At 44.8% G+C, this 21,602-nt stretch overlaps 3 protein-coding genes across 5 annotated transcripts in view; all 3 read left to right on the forward strand.

Moving 5' to 3' along the window:
* Positions 1 to 21,602, forward strand: part of LOC124979722 (UDP-glucuronosyltransferase 1-6-like) — a 124,319-nt gene that overhangs the window by 82,803 nt on the left and 19,914 nt on the right. The gene's annotated exons all lie outside the window — the stretch shown is intronic.
* On the forward strand, positions 5,669 to 6,840 carry LOC124979727 (nucleophosmin-like). Its single transcript, XM_047544327.1, has 3 exons — positions 5,669 to 5,726; positions 6,020 to 6,211; positions 6,277 to 6,840. Exons 1-3 carry the CDS (start codon positions 5,669 to 5,671, stop codon positions 6,528 to 6,530), a joined length of 504 nt encoding a protein of 167 aa, XP_047400283.1. The 3' UTR covers positions 6,531 to 6,840.
* On the forward strand, positions 7,134 to 8,135 carry LOC124981351 (UDP-glucuronosyltransferase 1-2-like). Its single transcript, XM_047547659.1, has one exon. The coding sequence runs from the start codon at positions 7,227 to 7,229 to the stop codon at positions 8,133 to 8,135; it is 909 nt and encodes a 302-aa protein (XP_047403615.1). The 5' UTR covers positions 7,134 to 7,226.

Genomic DNA, 21,602 nt, shown 5'->3' on the forward strand with positions numbered 1-21,602 from the left:
TTTGCTCTTCTGTTCCTCCCTACTTCTTTCTTTGCATTAAGTGGATATTGTTCTAATATTGTCTTTTAATTTCTTTAATGGTAGTTCCAACTCTTTGTTACAGTTATTTTCTGAGTGTACCTAGCCCTTATCTGTAAATTTTAAGTTACCGGTAGCAATTGTGATTCCAGCTGACCTGTCTTGCATTGTGTTACTGTTGCTATAACTGTTTACGTTTTCAAGAACATGAAGAAAGAAAGAACAGGTTTATGGTGACAGAGTTTGTTCTATTAGCCGTGTTATGTATCATTCCTGGTTCTCTTCACTTGTTCTTGTGGGTCATGGTTCCCTGGTGTCACTTCTTAGCCCTAATCACCTTTGCTCCCACCTGCCTCCTAGGCAGCATTAATGTAAAGATACGACAATTGTGCATGCTGTAGGGCCCCTGCTGCAATCATACACAGAATTGTTTTTAGATCTGAGAGGAGAACCAAGGGAAGGACTGTGCATTCATATCGTCTCTTACAGTAACGGGATTACAGTTACTGCTGTTTTGTGCACGTGTGTGTGGATTCAAATTATCTAAAGAGGTGGCTTGGGTCCCACCTGAAGAGTTTTCTTAGTATTTCTTGCAGGTGGGCTATGCTAGCCAGGAATACTCTCAGTTTTTGATTATGTTGGACTCTCTTTCCAACCAGGGTTTTGTTTTGTTTTGCTTGTGTTCTGGATGATACTCACCAGAGACTTGTCTTCTCAGCTGGCTCACACCGTATCCTTCAGCACTGCACATATTTTTGGCTGATGCATGTTAGGCAGATGTAATGATGAGTAAGTTCCTTTCCTGAAAGGAGGAGTGGAAGAGCTGGCTGGTGGAGCACTTTCCTAGGGTGTGCACAGGCCTGGGTTCCATCTCCAGCACTGAAAAACAAAGGAGAGAGAGAATCAGGAGGGGGGATGACCTTCAGTTCTGTAGAGAAGCCAGTGGTACTGCTTGTGGTAAGACAGAGAAGTGGCTGATAGGTCTGCAAGAAGCTGTGAAGGGAGAGGAAAGTGAACTGACAGCTCTGGGACCTGAAGGTCTTTGCCCAAATCAGAGCTGTGAGATAATAGTCACAGGGATCCTTAAGAAAGTCACCTTTCAGTTCGTATCTTTCAAGACCTTGAGCAGTTGGGTCTATAACAGATGAGTCCATGTTTTATGTGTCCCAGTGCAAAATGCACAGAGAATTCTTTGAAAAAGCGCAAGAGAATTTCATCGTAGTGCTAGTGAGTATTACACAGAGCACAAAGCCCTCCTAAACGTGGGATGCAACGTGCCTGCTCAGGCAGTGGGTCTTTGAAGCAGGGCCTGACCGAGGCAAAGGTGAAGTGGGGACAGTAGGCGAACTGGGGTCGTAGCATTGCATAACCCGAAGGATGTTGCTCCCTCCATGGGATACATGGATGGTGTCCTTTGGACTGATTGATCCGTGACCCTGAAAGAAGTACCCTTTGAACATCAGCCACTGCATAAGCGCCGGGACCAAGTGTATTCATCACGTGAAACTCTGTATGGGTCTTTGGGCTGTGGTAGTCTTGCTCAGTGCAAATGACCTTTGAAGTCTCATCGCAGGCTGGGCATTTGAGGGTGTCCAGGCTGCATGGTGCTGATGGCTTTCCAGCAGCATAGCAGCGATTCCTAGTGTTTTCTCAAAGCTTAGGTTAGGGGTGCAGATGAGAGGTGGAGCAGATGTGGTATCAGTTTTGCTGCCCTGTCCCTGCCCCAACTCCTTGGGTTCATCCTCTAGCCCATGCTGACTTCCTCTCTGTGACTAGTAGAGCATCCTGGAACCTGGGGCTGGGAGGACGATGAGACAGAACACCAGGCCCCAGTAGCAATGCCTGGGAGGAGCCGGCCAGCGGTCTCCACATGGGACTCCGAGCACCTGTTTACCTGGTGCTGCGTGCGACCCCTTGATCCAGCAGCAGGCTCTGCTCCACACCAGCTGCTGCAGTGTGAGTACTAGTCAGGCACAGCAGCATTAGCACCCACAGATGGGCGAGGAGTCCGCAGAAGCCTAGGATTTGTGGGGAGGTGGTCTCCCAGGTCCCATGTGGACAGAGTCTCATCTCCAGGGACCCATCTTTGCAGCACAGCCGAGGGACCCTGAAAGCACTCTTCTTTTTGCTGTGAACCTGTGGACCACCCCAGTGTATCCGTGTGCAGGCATCATTCCCCCTTTCCATCTTTCCTCCGACTTCTTGATGATTATTCGTACTTTTTCTTGCAGGTTACCACCTAAGTATGTTCTCTGCAGAACACAGATGCGCGTGACTGGTTCTGGCACTTTATATAGATAGAAGCATGCATGCTGTTTGTCTGGTTTTTTTGTTGAACCTTGTGTTTGAGAGGTTTGTGTTTTGAGTGTTCTTGCACCTTGTGGTTTGTGTATTTTCAGTGAAGAATTGTGTGAATACACAGGATTTATTTATCGATTGTCACGTTGATGGATACTGGGTTTCACACTGGTTTTGACTGCTGAGGACAATACTACAGTGAGCAGTCTTAGCTTCTAACGCCGACATGCACAGGTGTCTTCAGTGAATGTACCCAGCTGCGGAGGTGGGGCATCCTAGGTTTAATACAATAACAGCGAAATCCGGAGTACCAGCAACGCCACCATGCTCTTGATGCAATGATTTTTGGGAAGATTCTCTGCCACAAGTTAACTTATCTTTTCACATATTGGAACAATGTGGTATGTGTTGTTAAGAGTGACTTGCACTGGGGTCAAATCACATGACCAGCACCTATTTTTCTCTCCATTTCTGGTGTCAGCTTCCATGGAGATGATAACCACTCCAGCCTCCAGAGAGCCCAATGGCAGGGGCTCTAGCCTCAGTCCGGTTGCCTGGATCCTAGTACAAATCCTCTATAGTATGGGTTCTGATTAAGTCTCCTGTCCATCTCTGAACCAAACGTTGTGGGCCAGAGCGTGGTTGAGGTTCGGGCCACCTGTTCTGTCTTGGTCTGAAGTACACTTGAGGGTCTAGAAGAGGGGTATTCACTTGGATGAGACAGGAAATGACTTGCTCCTGTGGGAATTAGCCCAATTAAAGTTGTTTCCTGTTTAAATGTCCAATTTCTCTTTGGTAGTCTATCCTATGATCCTGTTATCATTATGGATATCTCTGTCGTAACGTGAATTTCTTCTAAGAAAATGTGGGTGGAACCTCAATGAGAGTGTCCAGGAGAAAGAACAATTTGTCAGCCTCTCTAGGAAACCTTTTGGTCTTATTAGCATTTTGTAATGGAAAACTACTTCCAGTTCCATTTGAGCAGATTCTTCTGTGTTGTGATGCATGTAAATTAACCTTGAAACTCAAACACCAGAGCACTCGTGAAGGAATATTATTAGATGTAGCTCTTTTGCTGTTATTTTGCCTTGGAATATGTTGGTTGTTGTATGGTAGTTCTGGTCTTTACCAGCAGAGATTCTTTCTCCTCGAATGGCCTGGTATGAGTGCAGTGTGTGCTGGGGACATCATGGAGGTGATACTTACATGCAGTGAATGTGCCACTTCACTGTGCACTTCTAAGTACACCAACTGTGCAGACTTGCGCAACCACCACCACTTTCAAGAAATGTTCCTCGCCATTATCTGATAACCTTCAGTGTCCAGTCTTAACCCCCAACTCGACCTCCAAGCCCTAGGCATCGCTGATGTGCTTTCAGCCACCAGAGACTAGAGTCTGTCTTCTCTGGAGTTTCATCTGGATGGAGTCCTAAGTGTTGGACGGGAAGCCCACACAGTCTGCCCTGTGTGGCAGCCCTGCCTTCTCAGACCAGGCTCTTCTGCTACCCTGTGCTCTACACGCCCCTTGTTGGACTCCTCCATTTGCTCTGTCACAAGGGTTGTGTCCCTGACCCTCTGCACCCCTGCCCCCTGCCCTGCCCTCTGCACATGGCCTCAAGGAGGGTTCAGGCTGGCTAGTATAGATCATCATGCACCCCACTGGAGGATGGATACTTACCAGCACAAAGGTGGCAGTGCCACAGCTCCTTCAGTGCCTGCCTTGGCCTCCAGGAGAGAGGTCAGGCTCCCAGCTGAGCAGCGAGTCTGGGTGAATTGTGACCCCAGTGTCCCCAAAGGGGTGTTGTTGTCCTCACCCTCAGAACCTTTGAGTGAGTGTGCCTCATTTGGGGATGATCCTTGGTCAGGAGGGAGAGATGCCACTCCCACCAGAAGCCAGGAATTCCTCCAGCTGTAACTTAAGATTTCTTTTTTATGATACAAACCCCAGTGAGTCTGAACTCAATGAGGCATACCTGTAATCCCTGCAGCTGGCAGGCTGGGACACGAGGATCTGGAGTTCAAGGCCAGCCTCACCAATGGCAAGGTGCTAAGCACTCAGTGAGAGCCTGTCTCTCAGTAAAATACAAAATAGGGCTGGGGGTGTGCATCAGTGGCCCAGTGCTCCTGAGTTCAATTCCTGGTACCAAAGACAAAAACAAAAAAAGGCCCAAAGAGGTGTTGCTTGGCCTGTGTCACTTCTACAACTGTTTTGCACAAAATCAAGAACATTTCATGTGCGGCCCTCCTTGTGCCTTGACAGAATTCGAGTCTGGATTGGTGACTGGAGTGGAGCGGAGCAGACACCCCCTTGAACCCCTGGGCTGACTGTGTCCTAGCACCTGGCACCAGGTGCTGTGTGAGGCCCTCCAGGCCAGGAGAACTGTAATGTGGCCCCGGGGTCTCTCCTGCAGTATCACTGCAGGGACTGAAGTAAGAGAGAATATTGAGTTCTGGGCAGAAGCAGTGGGGTCCACGTCCAGCAAGCTGCTGCCCCTGCCAGGGCACGTGGTGTTGGCTGGCAATGTCCACGGCAGCGCCTCTTGCTGAGATTTCAGCAGCAGCTGTGTCGGCATCAACACTCTTCAAGTCTGACTCCTCAGCCACCCGCCACTCCCTCTTGTGATTTTATGCAGGTAACATTGCACATGAGCACTCACCCTATAGTCCAAGGCCACTGTGTGAGGGTGTCCAGAGAAGGGAAGTGATCCTGGAGGAAAGTCGCATGACAAGCTCAGGATGTGACAGGTTCAGTTAGTGTCCACACACATCCCTAACCAGAGTGCAGAAGACTGTGGCCTTCCTTCAGGGCAGGGGAGGTTGAGACAGGGCCAGGCCCCAGGCAGGCTCTGGCTCACTCTGGCATTGAGGGGAGCAGCCCTTGGGGCCATGAGTCTCTCAGAATGCACTTTATGCCCGTGATAGGCTGGCCTGACCCCTGGAGATATTTTTTGTGGTCCCTCCACCGTTCTTCCAGACACTTTTGCACAATGAGGTCATCATATCTGGATTTTAAGATCCCTCGATGGTTGATGCATTGCTGACAACTGCTTCAGATAGTGTCCTCTGAAATTACAATGATGTCCTTGGAAGTTAGTGCACCAAAGCAGAAAGCCAGGAACCCCCTCTGTGTTTTGGGAAGCTACTTTAGCAATGATCTCTTCTTAAACCCTCCTGCTACTCATGAATGCCATGTGAGAATTTAAGGAATCAGCAGATAGGGCCACATCCAGTAGTGAGGTTACATCAGGGGCCAAACATCAGTTGTTCTGTCCTGGTGTGATTCCGTCCTGTGTGTCTCTTCTCTAGGGCAGCAGCCTATTTTCTCTCCCAGCTATGTGCATGCTACCACCCCATGGAAGATTCGATGGACATGAACATGAGCCCCCTGAGGCCCCAGAACTATCTTTTCGGTTGTGAACTGAAGGCTGACAAAGATTGTCACTTTAAGGTGGATAATGATGAAAATGAACACCAGTTATCCTTAAGAACGGTCAGTTTAGTGACTGGTGCAAAGGAAGAACTGCACGTTGTTGAAGCAGATTTAATGAATTATGAAGACAGTCCTATTAAAGTAACATTGACAACATTGAAAATGTCTGTACAGCCAACGGTTTCCCTTGGGGGCTTTGAAATCACACCACCTGTGGCCTTAAGGTTGAAGTGTGGTTCAGGGTCTGGGCATATTAGTGGCCACACTTAGTAGCTGTGGAGGAAGATGCAGAATCAGAAGATGAAGAGGAGGAGGATGTAAAACTCTTCAGTGTGCCTGGAAAGCGATCGGCCCCTGGAGGTGGTAGCAAGTTTCCCCAGAAAAAAGTAAAACCTGCTGCTGATGAAGATGATGATGATGAAGATGAAGAAGATGATGATGAAGATGAAGATGATGAGGAAACTGAGGAACTCCAGTGAAGAAATCTGTATGAGATACTCCAGCCAAAAATGCACAAAAATCAAACCAGAATGGAAAAGACTCAAAACCATCAACACCAAGATCAAAAGGTGAAAAATCCTTCAAAAAACACGAAAAAACTCCTAAAACACCAAAAGGACCTAGTTCTGTAGAGGACATTAAAGCAAAAGTGCAAGCAAGTATAGAGAAAGGTGGTTCTCTTCCCAAAGTGGAAGCCAAGTTCGTCAATTATGTGAAGAATTGCTTCCGGATAACTGACCAGGAGGCTATTCAAGATCTCTCCCAGTGGAGGAAGTCTCTTTAAGAAAATAGTTTAAACAGTTTGTTAAAAATTTCCGTCTTCTTTCATTTCTGTAACAGTTGATATCTGGCTGTCCTTTTTATAATGCAAAGTGAGAACTTTCCCTACTGTGTTTGATAAATGTTGTCCAGGTTCCATTGCCAAGAATGTGTTGTCCAAAATGCCTGTTTAGTTTTAAAGATGGAACTCCATCCTTTGCTTGGTTTTTAAGTATGTATGGAATGTTATGATAGGACATCGTAGTAGTGGTGGTCAGACATGGAAATGGTGGGGAGAAAAAAATATACATGTGAAATAAACTCAGTATTTTAATTAAAAAAAAAATCAGTCATTCTGAAAGAGAGACTGTGGCTAACAGAGGAGTTGAGCGGATGTAGTGGGTCTCCAGAGCCTTCTTCTGGGAACTGGTTGAAAGTCAAGAGTTGAACTAGGATGTCCCCAAGAGAGAGCTCGGGGTCAGAGAAGTTTTCCCAGGAACAAGAGATAAGATCTGTTTCTCCTCAGAGGTAGGTACAGGGTGGGGCAGTAGTGGAAGGCAGGGATGGAGTTTCTGTGCTATGATTCCTTAATGATTAACTCTGTAGTCCAAGGACAGCTGGTTCTGGTAGATGGCTGTGTGACAACATACTAAAGTCAAAGGAAGTGCTGAAGGTGGCAGAGCTTGGTGTGGAAAGTCGCCTGCTGCAGGCTTCAGTGCAGATGGCTGTGGGGCTCCAGGGGCCCCTGCGAGGGCTTGCAGTGTTGTTCTTGCTGTGTGTGTTGCCCAGGGCTGAGGGCAGGAAGGTGCTGGTGGTGCCCATGGAGGGCAGCCACTGGCTGAGCATGCGGGATGTTGTGCGGGAGCTCCATGCCCGAGGCCATCACACTGTGGTCCTGGCTCCAGAGGTGAATATTCATGTCAAGAGTGAAGACTTTTTCTCCCTGGAAACATATGCTGTTTCATATACAGAAGAAGAATTCAGACACATGCTGTTTGCTGTTCTTCCAGTTGTGTTTGAACAAAATCATTATCTGAAGATGTTTGTAAATTTCATGGAAGTTTCCAAAAACCTGTCTATGCTATATTACAATTCATGTACAGCGGTTCTGCATAACAAGACCCTTATCAGTCATTTGAATTCCAGTTCGTTCGATGTGGTTTTGACAGATCCAGTTTCCCCCTGTGGGACCGTGTTGGCTAAGTACCTGGATATTCCTGCTGTGTTTTTTCTGCGAGCCCTTCCCTGCAACTTTGACTCTGAGGGCACACAGTGCCCAAACCCTTCGTCATATATTCCTAGGTTACTGACAATGAATTCAGACCACATGACCTTCCTGCAAAGGGTCAAGAACATGCTGTATCCTCTATTCTTGAACTACTTTTGCAATATTGGTTTTACTCCTTATGTGAACCTGGCCTCTGAGCTTTTACAGAGAGAGGTGTCTTTGGTGGATATTTTCAGCCATGCATCAGTGTGGTTGTTCAGAGGGGACTTTGTGCTGGACTACCCCAGGCCTGTCATGCCCAACATGGTCTTCATTGGAGGAATAAACTGTGTCCACAGGAAGCCACTCTCTCAGGTCTGTATTGGTCCCTTTCCAGTCCATGTTCCAGGCAGAGTACCTTGAAAAAGAAACTTGCTGTCCAGTGCTTACTTACCTCTGGTGTCCCTCATGTTTCCTGTGTCTCCTTCTCCTGATCGTCTTCAGTGAGTTAAATTGTTAAGGCGTCTTTGCTCATGTGCTTAAGGTTTGCACTGACCACCGTGGGGCTGAGAGGCTGGCATGGGATCTGTGTCATGATTGACAAGCAGTGATGTGACTCCCAGCTGTCCGTTTGTCAGGGCAGAATTCTCCAGGTGTTGCCATGTCCTCCCTGTGCAGCGGCGGAGAAATTGAGGAATGGACTGACCCACATGGGCAGATTTGCTTGCAGGTGTTTAGTGGAAATGTACAGCAACCAGCAGGTTGGGCTTGTTGACATAGTTTGTAATGGTTCTGTCTGGGGAGGGCTGGAGAGTGCTCTCAAAACCAAGCAGTCAGTGGAGAGGAAGCAACCTACTGTGTGTTCTACTTATGCAGCATGGCTCCATTAGGACGAGTCAGGTTTGAAATGCTTCCTAGTCGCATGGCACCTGTGGCTGCTGCATGGCCAGTTTGTAAGTGTTCCTAGATGTACAGCCGAAATTGCACATTTCCTATTTTTGTGCAGTAAACTCATAAATCGACCCAGTTCTCAAAACCAGGTGTCATATAACTGAGTTTTCCTCCTGATGCAACTGAATGCTCATATTTGTAAATTATCAGTCCTTTAGAGGTGTATATTTAAGGGTGAAATTCACTGTGATATTTATATATATATATATATATACACTGACTTCATGTAAGAACCCAGAAACCACTCTGGACATGGGAACTCTCATAAGAGACTTTATTAAGCAAAAGGCAGAGTGTCTCCCTGCAGGGTAAGAGAGAGGATGAGAGAAAAAGAGAGACAGTGTGCACAAGAGAGAGTGAAAAGCCAGGAGGAGAGAGCATAAAAGCAAGGAGGAGAAAAAGAGAGAGAAAATGGCGGGAGAGCTATTCTTAAGCAGTTGAATTCCGCGGGCTTACAGGGGACCAATAACGGAGAAGGATACTTGCAAGCTGACTGATGAACCAATCGCTAGCTAGGATTGGTAGACTCTCGAGCTAGGTTGTAAGTTGGGAGGTGGGAGAACAGCTTTATTTTATATTATATTTCATAAGTTGGGAGGTGGGGGAGCAGCTTTATTTTATATTATATTTCATGTTTGAGATCTTTTTTTTTTTTGTACGAGGCATTGAACCCAGGGCTGCCCGAGTTTCTTATGGTCTGTGAAGTTGCTGAGGCTCTTTCAACTGGTGATCCTTCTGCCTCAGTTTCCTGAGCTGGTGGGATTACAGGTGTTCACCACTGTGCCTGGTGAATCTCTTTTCTTTTCCCAAAAATATTGACAATTTTTTAAATCATTTCAAAGTATTTTTCTGGAAACTGCACTCTGGTACTTCCTTAGATGTGAGAGTTCTGGCCATTCATACAATATGTGTGATTGATTTTCTTCCTCTCTCGTCATGTAAGCTCATTCTATTTATAATACTGCTTCCTCTTGTTAGAAACATTCCTTCTTATTTTTAATTCTCGAGTTCAGTGTCCCTTTCTCATTTCCTGGTGGATGTGGTGTAGCGTGTTGAAAGCTCTGATGGCCACCTCTCCCTCTTTCAGTTATTTGGGCCCATGTGGCCACTGTGGGCCTGCCCAGAACTCCAGGACAGTCACTTCTCATCAACACCCTTGACCATACCTGCACAGTCCCGTTGCCACGCAATGCAACAGTTTCACGGGTTTCAGGGATTAGGATGTGGTGAGCCTTTTGGGGCCATTCTTCTGCCTGCCACAGGCAGGAAGCCTGAAATTCACCCCAGATCCTTCTCAGAGCTTGAAGGCTGTCCTCCATCAAGCCCCTGAAGTTTTGTTCTGGTTTCTTCCTGAAGCACACCTGTCATCCATTCCTCTCTGCTCTGTAGGCTCCGTGACCATGGTCTTCATGTTCATCTTCCTTTTCTCCTTATTTCCCATTTTCCTGGAAGAGCATCTCTGCAAGACCCTATTTATGTTGTTGATCTTTTTTTCTGCAGAATCATTTTGCTTTGCTTTAAATGTGCATTTGAAAAAAACGCATCCTTTTTTGCCTTCTCTTTCTTAAAGTCGTGCATCATAGTCGCACATAACGTAGGGGATCATGTTGATACATGCCATGCAGTGTCATCTCCTCCTTGTCCATCCTCACTTCTTCCCTTTCACTTCCCTCCCTCTCTCTCTTTCCCCCCTTTCTTTACTGTTCTTCATCATAATTATTTACAGCTTTTTAAATAATCATTCCCTTAGAGGTGTGTATGTAAGGGTGAAATTCACTCTGGGATACGTATTTATATATATAGACACACACAGATACGTAAGTGAATATACACAGGAATATGTATGTCACTGTCATTATATGTAAACTGTAATTAAGTTCCACCTTTCCCGTCCTTTCTCCTCCCTCTTCCCTTTCCCTATCCATCCTCTACTCTTCTGTGCTCCCTTCTGTTTTCCGGGGTTTCCCACGTTTTCCTCATTTGCTCTAGCTTCCAGGAGTGTTGACCACATGTTTTCTTCTAGCAGTGGCAGAATTTCTCTTCTAACTCCTAGGTCTTTGATCAATTTGATGTTGATTTTTGTGCAGAGTCAAAATAGGGATCCTTTTTTTTCTTCATTTTGATGTTCATTTTTCCCAGCACCATTTGTTAAGAAGACCGTTTTCTCCCACTTATATTTTTGGCACCTTCGTTAGGTACAGCCGACTATCTGTGTGTACTTGACTGTGTGTCCTCTGTGCTGTGCATCGATCTTCATGTCTGTTTTAATGCCTACCCCATGTTCTCTTTGTTTCTCTGGCTGTGTAGTATGACTTGAGATGTGGCATTATGATGCCTCTAACCTCACTCTCCTTGCCCAGAATGGCTTTGTCTATTCTAGGTCTTATTCTTCCAAATGAATTTTGGGACTGGTTTTCTAGTCCTGTGAAGAGTGTCATTGGTATTTTGATGGGGATGCATTGAGTCTCTATCATGCCTTGGTAGTATTGCCAGTTTGACAATATAAATTCTGCCGGTCTATGGACATGGGAGTTTTGTTCCATCTGCGAAGGTCTTCAGTTTCCCAAGTCAGTGTTCCATTGTTTTCACTGTAGAGTTCTTCTACAGCTTTGATTAGATTTATTTCCCAAGCATTTTATTTTATTTTTGGGGGGGTTTATTTTGAATGGCATAGTTTCTCTGATTTCTTTTTTGGTAGATTCATTATTGGAGTAGAGGATTTATATGTATTTTGAGCTTGTATCCTAGTGCTTTGGTGAGTTTGTTTATCAGCTCTAGAAGTCTTCTGGTGGGATTGTTTGGGTCTTCTAGATACAGAATCTTGTCATCAGTAAGTGGAGGTAATATGACTTCTTCTACTTTTGTCCCTCTTATTTCTTTTCTTGGCTGATTGCTTTGATTAGAGTTTCAAGAAATATGCTGCATAAAAGTGGTGAGAATGGAACTCCTTATCTTTTCCTGATTTAGAGAAATTGCTTTCAGTTTTTCTGTGTTCAGTGGAACTCTAGCCTTGGGATTATTGCATATAGCCTTAACAATGGCTGACGTAAGTTCCTTGTATCCCTAGTTTCTTTGTTTTTAACATGAAGAGGTGCTGAATTTTGTAGAGGAGTTTTTTTTTTTTGTATCTTGAGGTGATTATATGATTTAAAAAATGTTTTCATGGTGAATTATACTTATTGATTTGCTTATGTTGACCCACCCTTGTGATGCTGTGATGAATTCTACTTGACATGTTGTAGCATCTTCTTAATGTTTCCAAGGATGTGTACAGGCACTAAGTTCCTTAACAAGTCTCCTGAAATGCAATAAATAAAACCAGGAATCAGTACGTTGGATGAGATTAAACTTAAAAACCATACAACAACGGAAAGGAGAGCCTGAAGAGACAGTATACAGAATGAGAAAAATTTCTTTGCCAGTTAATCCTCCCAAGGGTTTAATATGCAGAATATACAAACAATGCAAAAATCTTAACACAAAGGAAGTAACCCATTCAATGGACAAAAAGTCTAAATAGTCGTATACCCAGAGAGGCAATGTAAATGGCTATCAAGTTTGTAAAGAAATGTTCAGCATCCCTAGCAATCAGTGAAATGCAAATCGAATCTGCATTCAGATTTCATCTCACTCCTGTTAGAAAGTCGATCACCAAAAATTCTCATTTGGTATTTTGGAAATGCCACAAGCACGGAGCACGTTTCCAGGGGAACCAAGCAGGTGACTGGAGGGAGGGGAGGGGAAAGGGGCTGAGAGTTGAGCTGATTACCAGTGCACAGGGTTCATCACTCAAGCCAAAGCAAAAGGAAACCTACGTGAAAAGGCAGCAAGATCGGATGTAGAGAGATTCCATGTGGCCGAAGGCACGGAGGTGGGGCCCCTGTGGCTGCAGGGGAATTCTGTCCTCCTTCACCCACCCCAGATGCTGCTGCCTCAGCTGGGTGTTGATCTGCATCCTGTGTAAGAGCCTCGGGGGTCAAGCAGTGGCCAGCCACTTCCTTGGGTCCGAGTGCCTTTCTAATGAAGGGCTGAGCACAGGAAGTGCATATGGCACATCTGGTGTGTAGCAAGGTCTACAGAAGTCGTGGTGTGTGACATGGGGACAGTCTCATGGAACGGAGCCCTGAACTCATGAGGTCAGCATGACTCTGGTTGGTGTCAGAATTGCCCTGACCTGTGGACACCCTGCTGGTGTTGCAGAACTGGCCCAAGTGGGGGTAAGTCCCTGTGTGTGTCAGTCCATACTGACTGAGTGCTCTGTGCTGCGGGAGGGCATGTAAGGGGAGAGGTTGGCCTTTCCTTAGCATGTGTTCCAGAGTAGGGACCACGTCCTGGAAAAGGAGCACGGGGTCCTTGCCCGTTCCTGTTTCATGAGTGAACCTCCTTCCTCCACTGAAGAGTGAAACGGAGTGCAGGATTGAGACAGGCAGGCAACCAAAGCTGGCTCATTCTTTCAGCAGGGATTTATGGAGAGCCTCCCGTAGCGGACGTTGCTCTGGACACTGGGGATGCACAGAGAGCAGAGCAGACATTGTCCCTGCCTGAGGCGCTCCCACAAATGGGGGAGACGGGTGTGAAGAAGCAGCAGGAGGCTTGTGAAGGAGCGAAGGGCCGTGGAGTGTCGGCTGGGCTGTTTGATAAGAGGGAAGTTCTGGATGAAAGGACCCTGGGCAGCCCTGAAAAGAAGGGAGTGAGCAGGCCGAGTGGACATGCGGGTTGGAGTTGCCACCTCGGTCATCATCGTCATCTGGAGCAGGGATTGGAAAACTAGAGCCACAGGCCGACCCTAACCCTTGGCTTGATTTTCCTGGGACACGTCCAGCCCATCTGTGACTGTTGTCTATGGGGCTCTCCTGCCACAGTGCAGGACTGAGTCATTTGCAAAGGGGTCGACAGCCTGGAAACCTAAATATGTGTACATTTCAGCCTGAATACTAGACGTCTTCCAAGCCTCCCCTACAGCAGAGGTTCGCTAAGAGTGTGCCAGGATCCCTGGCCATCCCGGGGTCCTTTTCGTGGGTGTGTAACGTGGAACGGTTCAGTGATTGTACTAAGAATTGCTGCTTCTGGCCCATGTGCTCTGAGGGTGCTGTGGACCTGTCCAGAGCCTGTGTGTTGGACATTCCCACTCTGTAGGCTCTTTCTTTGCATTGCTGATAGTTTCCTTTGCTGAGAGAAAGCTTTTTAGTTTGAATCTATCCCAGTTATTGATTCTTGCTTTTATTTCTTGTGCTATGGGAGTCCTGTTGAGGAAGTCTGGTCCTAAGCCAACATGTTGAAGCTCTGGACCTACTTTTTCTTCTATAAGATGCACGGTCTCTGGTCTGATTCCGAGGTCCTTAATCCATTTTGAGTTTAGTTTCGTGCATGGTGAGAGATATGGGTTTAGTTTCATTCTGTTGCATATGGATTTCCAATTCTCCCAGCACCATTTGTTGAAGAGGCTATCTTTTCTCCATTGCATATTTTTGACACCTTTGTCTAGTATGAGAAAATTGTATTTATTTGGGTTTGTGTCCATGTCCTCTATTCTGTACCATTGATCCACCTTTCTATTTTGGTACCAATACCATGCCGTTTTTGTTACTATTGCTTTGTAGTAGAGTTGAAGATCTGGTATTGCGATACCCCCTGCTTCACTCTTTCTACTGAGGATTGCTTTAGATATTCTGTTTTTTTTATTCTTCCAGATGAATTTCATAATTTCTTGCTCTATTTCTGTAAAGTACATCATTGGGATTTTAGTTGGAATTGCATTGAATCTGTATAGCACTTTTGGTAGTATGGCCATTTTGACAATATTAATTCTTCCTATCCAAGAACATGGGAGATCTTTCCATCTTCTGAGGTTTTCTTTAATTTCTTTCTTTAGTGTTCTGTAGTTCTCACTGTAGAGGTCTTTCACCTCTTTTGTGAGATTGATTCCCAAGTATTTTTTTTCGATGCTATTGTGAATGGGGTAGTTTTCCTAATTTCTCTTTCTGAAGATTCATCACTTATGTATAAAAATGCCTTAGATTTATGTGCATTGATCTTATATCCTGCTACTTTACTGAATTCACTTATGAGATCTAAAAGTTTTCTGGTGGAATTTCCTGGTTCCTCTAAATATATAATCATATCATCAGCAAACAGGGATAGTTTGAGTTCTTCTTTTCCTATTCGTAACCCTTTAATTTCTTTGGTCTGTCTAATTGCTCTGGCTAGAGTTTTAAGGACGATATTGAAAAGAAGTGGTGAAAGAGGGCATCCCTGCCTTGTTCCAGTTTTAAGGGGGAATGCTTTCAGTTTTTCACCATTTAGAATGATATTAGCCATGGGCTTAGCATAGATGGCCTTTACAATGTTAAGGAATGTTCCCACTATCCCTATTTTTTCTAGTGTTTTGAGCATGAAGGGATGCTGTATTTATCAAATGCTTTTTCTGCATCTATCAAAATAATCATGTGATTCTTGACTTTAAGTCTATTGATATGGTGAATTACATTTATTGATTTCCTGATGTTGAACCAACCTTGCATCCCTGGGATGAAACCCACTTGATCATGGTGCACTATCTTTTTAATATGTTTTTGTATGCGATTTGCTAAAATTTTGTTGAGAATTTTTGCGTTGATGTTCATTAAGGATATTGGTCTGAAATTTTCATTCCTCGATGTGTCTCTGTCTGGTTTAGGTATCAGGGTGATATTGGCTTCATAGAACGAGTTTGGGAGGGTTCCCTCCTCTTCTATTTTATGGAATACTTTGAGGAGTATTGGAATGAGCTCCTCTTTAAAGGTTTTGTAGAACTTGGCTGAGAACCCATCTGGTCCCGGACTTTTCTTTGTTGGTAGTCTTTTGATGACTTCATCTATTTCATTACTTGAAATTGGTCTATTTAAATTGTGTATGTCCTCCTCGTTCAGTTTAGGCAATTCATATGTCTCTAGAAACCTGTTGATGTCTTTGAAATTTTCTATTTTGTTAGAGTATAGATTTTCAAAATAGCTTCTAATTATGTTTTGTATTTCAGTCGTGTCTGTTGTGATATTTCCTTGTTCATTCCGAATTTTAGTAATTTGGGTTTTCTCTCATCTTCTCTTTGTTAGTGTGGCTAAAGGTTTATCAATTTTGTTTATTTTTTCGAAGAACCAACTATTTATTTTGTCAATTTTTTGTATTGTTTCTTTTGTTTCAATTTCGTTGATTTCAGCTCTGAGTTTAACTATTTCCTGTCTTCTACTACTTTTGGTGTTGGTCTGTTCTTCTTTTTCTAGGGCTTTGAGCTGTAGTGTTAGGTTGTTTATTTGTTGAATTTTACTTCTTTTATTAAATGCGCTCCATGAAATAAATTTTCCTCTAAGTACTGCTTTCATAGTGTCCCAGAGATTTTGATATGATGTTTCTTTGTTCTCATTTACCTCTAAGAATTTTTAAATTTCCTTCCTAATATCTTCTGTTATCCATTCATCATATAATAGCATATTGTTTGATCTCCAGGTGTTGGAGTAGTTTCTGTTAAAAAACAGTTATTGAGGTTATTTCTAACTTTAATCCTTTATGATCTGATAGAATACAAGGTAGTGTCTCTATCTTCTTGTATTTGCTAACATTAGCTTTGTGGCATAATATATGGTCTATTTTAGAGAAGGATCCATGTGCTGCTGAGAAGAAAGTGTATTTGCTCTTGGTTGGATGGTATATTCTATAAATGTCTGTTAAGTCTAAATTATTGATTGTGTTATTGAGATCTATGGTTTCTTTGTTCAATTTTTGTCTGGAAGATCTGTCCAGTGGTGAGAGAGGTGTGTTAAAATCACCTAGTATTATTGTGTTATGGTCTATTTGGTTTCTAAAATTGAGAAGGATTTGTTTGACATACATGGATGAGCCACTGTTTGGGGCATAGATGTTTATGATTGTTATATCTTGCTGATTTATGCTTCCCTTAAGCAGTATGAAATGTCCTTCTTTATCCCTTCTGACTAACTTTGGCTTGAAGTCCACATTATCTGAAATGAGGATGGATACTCCAGCTTTTTTGCTGAGTCCATGTGCATGGTATGTTTTTCCCCATCCTTTCACCTTTAGTCTATGGGTATCTCTTTCTATGAGGTGAGTCTCTTGCAGGCAACATATTGTTGGATCTTTCTTTTTAATCCAATCTGCCAGTTTGTGTCTTTTGATTGATGAATTCAGGCCATTAACATTCAGGGTTATTATTGAGATATGATTTGTATTCCTGGTCATTTGGTTCATTTTTTAAATTTTATTTATTTATTTATTTTTTGACACAACTTGGTTCCTCCTTTATTTGACAGTTCCTTTAGGATAATTCCTCCCTTTGCTGATTTGCTTCTTTGTGTTTTATCTCTTCCTCATGGAATATTTTGCTGAGAATGTTTTGTAATGCTGGCTTTCTTTTTGTAAATTCTTTTAGCTTTTGTTTATCATGGAATGATTTTATTTCATAATCAAATTTGAAGGTAAGTTTTGCTGGGTATAAGATTCTTGGTTGCCATCCATTTTCTTTCAGAGCTTGAAAAAATGTTGTTCCAGGCCCTTCTAGCTTTTAGGGTCTGGATTGAAAAATCTGCTGATATCCATATTGGTTTCCCCCTGAATGTAATTTGGTTCTTTTCTCTCACAGCCTTTAAAATTCTGTCTTTATTTTGTATGTTCAGTATTTTCATTATAATGTGCCTTGGTGTGGGTCTGTTGTAATTTTGTGTATTTGGAGTCCTATAAGCCTCTTGAACTTGATTTTCCATTTCATTCTTCAGATTTGGGAAATTTTCTGATATTATTTCATTGAATAGATTGTTCATTCCTTTGGTTTGTTTCTCTAAGCCTTCCTCAATCCCAATCATTCTCAAATTTGGCCTTTTCATGATATCCCATAGTTCTTGGAGATTCTGTTCATGATTCCTTACCATCTTCTCTGTTTGTTCAACTTTGTTTTCAAGGTTAAATATTTTGTCTACAATATCTAGGTTCTGTCTTCCAGGTGTTCTATCCTATTGGTTGTGCTTTCTATGGAGTTCTTAATTTGGTTTATTGTTTCCTTCATTTCAAGGGTTTCTGTTTGGTTTTTTTTCAATATCTCTAACTCTTTATTGAAATGATCTTTTGCTTCCTGTATTTGCTCTTTTAACTGTCGATTGGTGCTATCATTCAATGCCTGCATTTGCTCTTTCATCTCATCATTCAATGCCTGCATTTGCTCTTTCATCTCATCATTCAATGCCTGCATTTGCTCTTTCATCTCATCGTTTGCTTCCCTGATCATTTTAATTATGTACATTCTGAATTCCCTTTCTGTCATTTCTTCTGCCATGCTGTCGTTGGATTTTATTGATGTAACATCTAGATTTGTTTGGGGCATTTTCTTCCCTGTTTTCTCATATTGTTCAGGAATCCGTGGGTCATTAAGATATTGCAGATTTCCTCTATTGACTTATAATGTCCCTGAAGATTGCTAGTATTTCCCCTCTTATCCTTCAGTAGCCTGCAGTCTTGGAGGAAGTTGATAATGCGGTGCTCCACAAGGAAGCTGCCTCTCTAGGGGTGGTGACCCTCAGGTGGGGTATATTCCCGATAGTGGGCAGAGGTGCCTCCACTTGTTGACCAATGGTCATCCAAAGGGAAACTAGGCTGCGGGCTGAGGCATGGCCTGTTTGTGCCTGTGTCTCTGGTTTTACCGACCTTGTGGGAAAACCTCACCTGGCGGGGAAGACTTACCCGGTGGGGAGGTCTCGCTGGTCAGTTCCCCTCCTAGAGGTTCCCCTCAATCTACAACTACCGCCTGGGCTGGGCTGTCTTCCTCTGCAATGTTCCCAGGGGCCCGGACCTACCTCCTGGGCCTGGGAGCCTCACCCTTCGCAGACGAGTCTCCTTAGGCTGCCTCTCCCAGAGAATCTGCCCGCAGTCCTGGAACCTTCACTCCGCCCCTAGGCGTGTCTCTGTGCGGCTCTTCCAGCAAGAAGCCGGTCCTGGGACCCTGCTCTGCACCTAATCACCTGGCTATGCGGCCCCTCCTCTGAGCCGCCACCTGGAGCCCCGTACAATAGCTCCAAGACCCAGAGACCCACCACACACCTCCTCCTCCGGACAGCCGCCCGGTGTTCCCACGCGGTCACTAGGAGTCCAAGCAACTCACTTCTCGTCTCCTCCTCCTGCCAACCGCCCGTAGCCCTAGGCAGTCACTCCGAGTCCAAGTGACCCGCCCTGTTCCTCCTCCTCAAAGCGACCACTACTGTAGCCCCCCGGGCGTTCAGGAGTGGTCGCTTTGAGTCCAAACAACTCACCACTCGCCTCCTCCTCTGGCAACCGCCTGTGGCTCTGATGCAGTCACTCCTAGACCAAGCGACCCGCTGCGTTTCTCCTCTTCCTCCGGGCAGCCCCCCGGTGTTCGGAAGCGATCGCTCTGAGTCTAAACAGCTTGCCACGCTGCTCCTCCTCAGGCAGCCGCCCAGAGCCCCAGTGGTTGCTCCGAGTCCAAGCGCTGTGCTGAGCCGCCTCCTCTACGATTCTCCCAGTTGTCCGTGTTTACCGCTCCAGTGGGGGGAGGGGCGTCTCTCCGAGCAACTCTACTTCACAAAGTTCCCTGCGTTCCGGGGCTACCGCCCCATCCGGGACGCCTCCCCAACGGGAGAGACTCACCCGGCGGCTTTGAGTTGGTCCCAAGTCTCTCACTATCTCCTCTTTTGAATCCTGCGTCCTGGAGCAACGTGAAATGCAGCCGCCCTCTAGTCCACCATCTTGAAACCAGGACCCTCTTTCTAGTTTATGAAATGAGGTACTGCCCAGTTCTAGAATTGTAAATAAAAGGGAACTGAGTTCTTTTCATGAAGTTTGTTGTAATTGGCGTTATCTTTTGTCAAGGATAAAGAAGTCTTGAGTCCAAAAGCTGCTTTAAAAGGAGGTCATTTTGTTTTTTCTTGTGAAGCTACAGGAGGAAGTGGTGCCCTTCCCCTGAGTAGCAAGCCTGTTTCTCTCCTGTTGAAGGATGTGCATACCTGCTTTCTGTGGTTGTACTGCATGATATGGTGGGTGGGCATTGTAGGTTGAATTTCCTCCCCCTAAAAGATGTGTTGAAGTCCTGATACACAGCCCCTCAGAATGTGACCTTATTTGGACAAAGAGTCATTGCAGATGTAATTAGTGAAGATGAGGCTCTTGCTGTGGTTCCTGACCTAATAGATTGATGTCCTCATAAAAACATAAAAATTTGAGCACAGAGACAGCAGATTAGATGATGCTTCCATAAAGCCAAGGACACCAAAGACTACCAGCAACTAGCAGAAGCTCAGGGAGATGTCTGCAGTAGATTCTCCACCCCAGAACTAGAGGGTGCAAACCCTGTTGTAATATTAGTCTCAGGTGTCCAGCCTCTAGAACCATATGACAATGAATTTCTGTTGTTCACATCACCTGATCTGTGGTATACTGCTAAAGCCACTAGTTTGTTTGTTTCATCTTGTAGGAGGACATACCTCCAAGTGCTATCTTGCCACCATTTATATTTCCATATTTTCTCTTTCTTCTATTTTTCTACCTCCTCTTCTGTCCTTTCTGCTCTTCTAGTATTTTCCTCCTGTTTCCTAAGGCAAGACAATATATTCTGTTGATTGAAAAATTTCCAGAGCTATTTGGGCCACCAGAATGTCCCTTCAGTTCATGCACAATTGAGTCTAGCTGCCTGGTCACAGCTTGGGATGGCCTCCATGGGACCTGTCTTCTGGCACACAGAAGAATTAATGCAGATAATTCTTGCAGCAGGTCTGGGACATCCCACCAAGTAGATGTGGCAACTGGGATTTAGAGAAGCTAGGCTGCCTGGCCTTGGGCAGTTTACCTCCAGATGCATGTGCTAGCTGCATTGAAAGCAGAGATGTTGTTCTTGGAGCATACATCCTTCAATCTCTGCAGTGACTGGAGGGCAAGAAAGAGAGAATATTGAGTTCTGGGCAGAAGCAGTGGGGTCCATGTCTAGCAACCTGCTCTCCCTGCCAGGGCACGTGGTGTTGGCTGGCAATGTCCACGGCAGCGCCTCTTGCTGAGATTTCAGCAGCAGCTGTGTCGGCATCAACACTCTTCAAGTCTGACTCCTCAGCCACCCGCCACTCCCTCTTGTGATTTTATGCAGGTAACATTGCACATGAGCACTCACCCTATAGTCCAAGGCCACTGTGTGAGGGTGTCCAGAGAAGGGAAGTGATCCTGGAGGAAAGCCTCATCACAAGCTCAGGATGTGACAGGTTCAGTTAGTGTCCACACACATCCCTAACCAGAGTGCAGAAGACTGGGCTTCCTTCACAGGAGGAGAAATTAAGACAGGGGCAAACCCCAGGCAGGCTCTGGCTCCCTCTGCTTTGAGGGGAGCAGCCCACAGACAATATGCTCTCAGAATGTACTCTATGTCATTGCTTAGGCTGGTGTTGACACTTATGCTTTATATAGTGGCAGACATGGCCCTGTAGGGTGGATACAAAATTCTCAGCCTACTTTTCAGGAAGGATTGTGTAATCATCTTGAGCTCAAGTTACACCTTACCACTATTACTCTTGACATCTGCTTTAAATACCATTCCCTGATCGTTACAGTGATTCCTGGTGAAGTAAATGCATGAAACAAGACAGTCAGAAAACCAATCTTTGGTTTAGAAAAGCTAGCTTAGGAAAGAATTATTCTTATATAATTCCTACTACTCATGAATGCCATGTGAGAATTTAAAGAATCAGCAGACAGGGCCACATTCAGTAGAGAGGTTGCATCAGGGACCAAACGTCAACTCACTGGCACCCAGAAAGAATGTGGGTAACAGAGGAATTGATGAAATGTAGTGAGTGTCCAGAGCCTTCTTCTCGGAACTGCCTGAAAGTCAAGAGGTGAACTAGGATGTCCCCAAGAGAGAGCTCGGGGTCAGAGAAGTTTTCCCAGGAACAAGAGATAAGA

This window comes from Sciurus carolinensis, chromosome 3 (assembly GCF_902686445.1).
Source record: "Sciurus carolinensis chromosome 3, mSciCar1.2, whole genome shotgun sequence".
Lineage (NCBI taxonomy): Eukaryota > Metazoa > Chordata > Mammalia > Rodentia > Sciuridae > Sciurus > Sciurus carolinensis.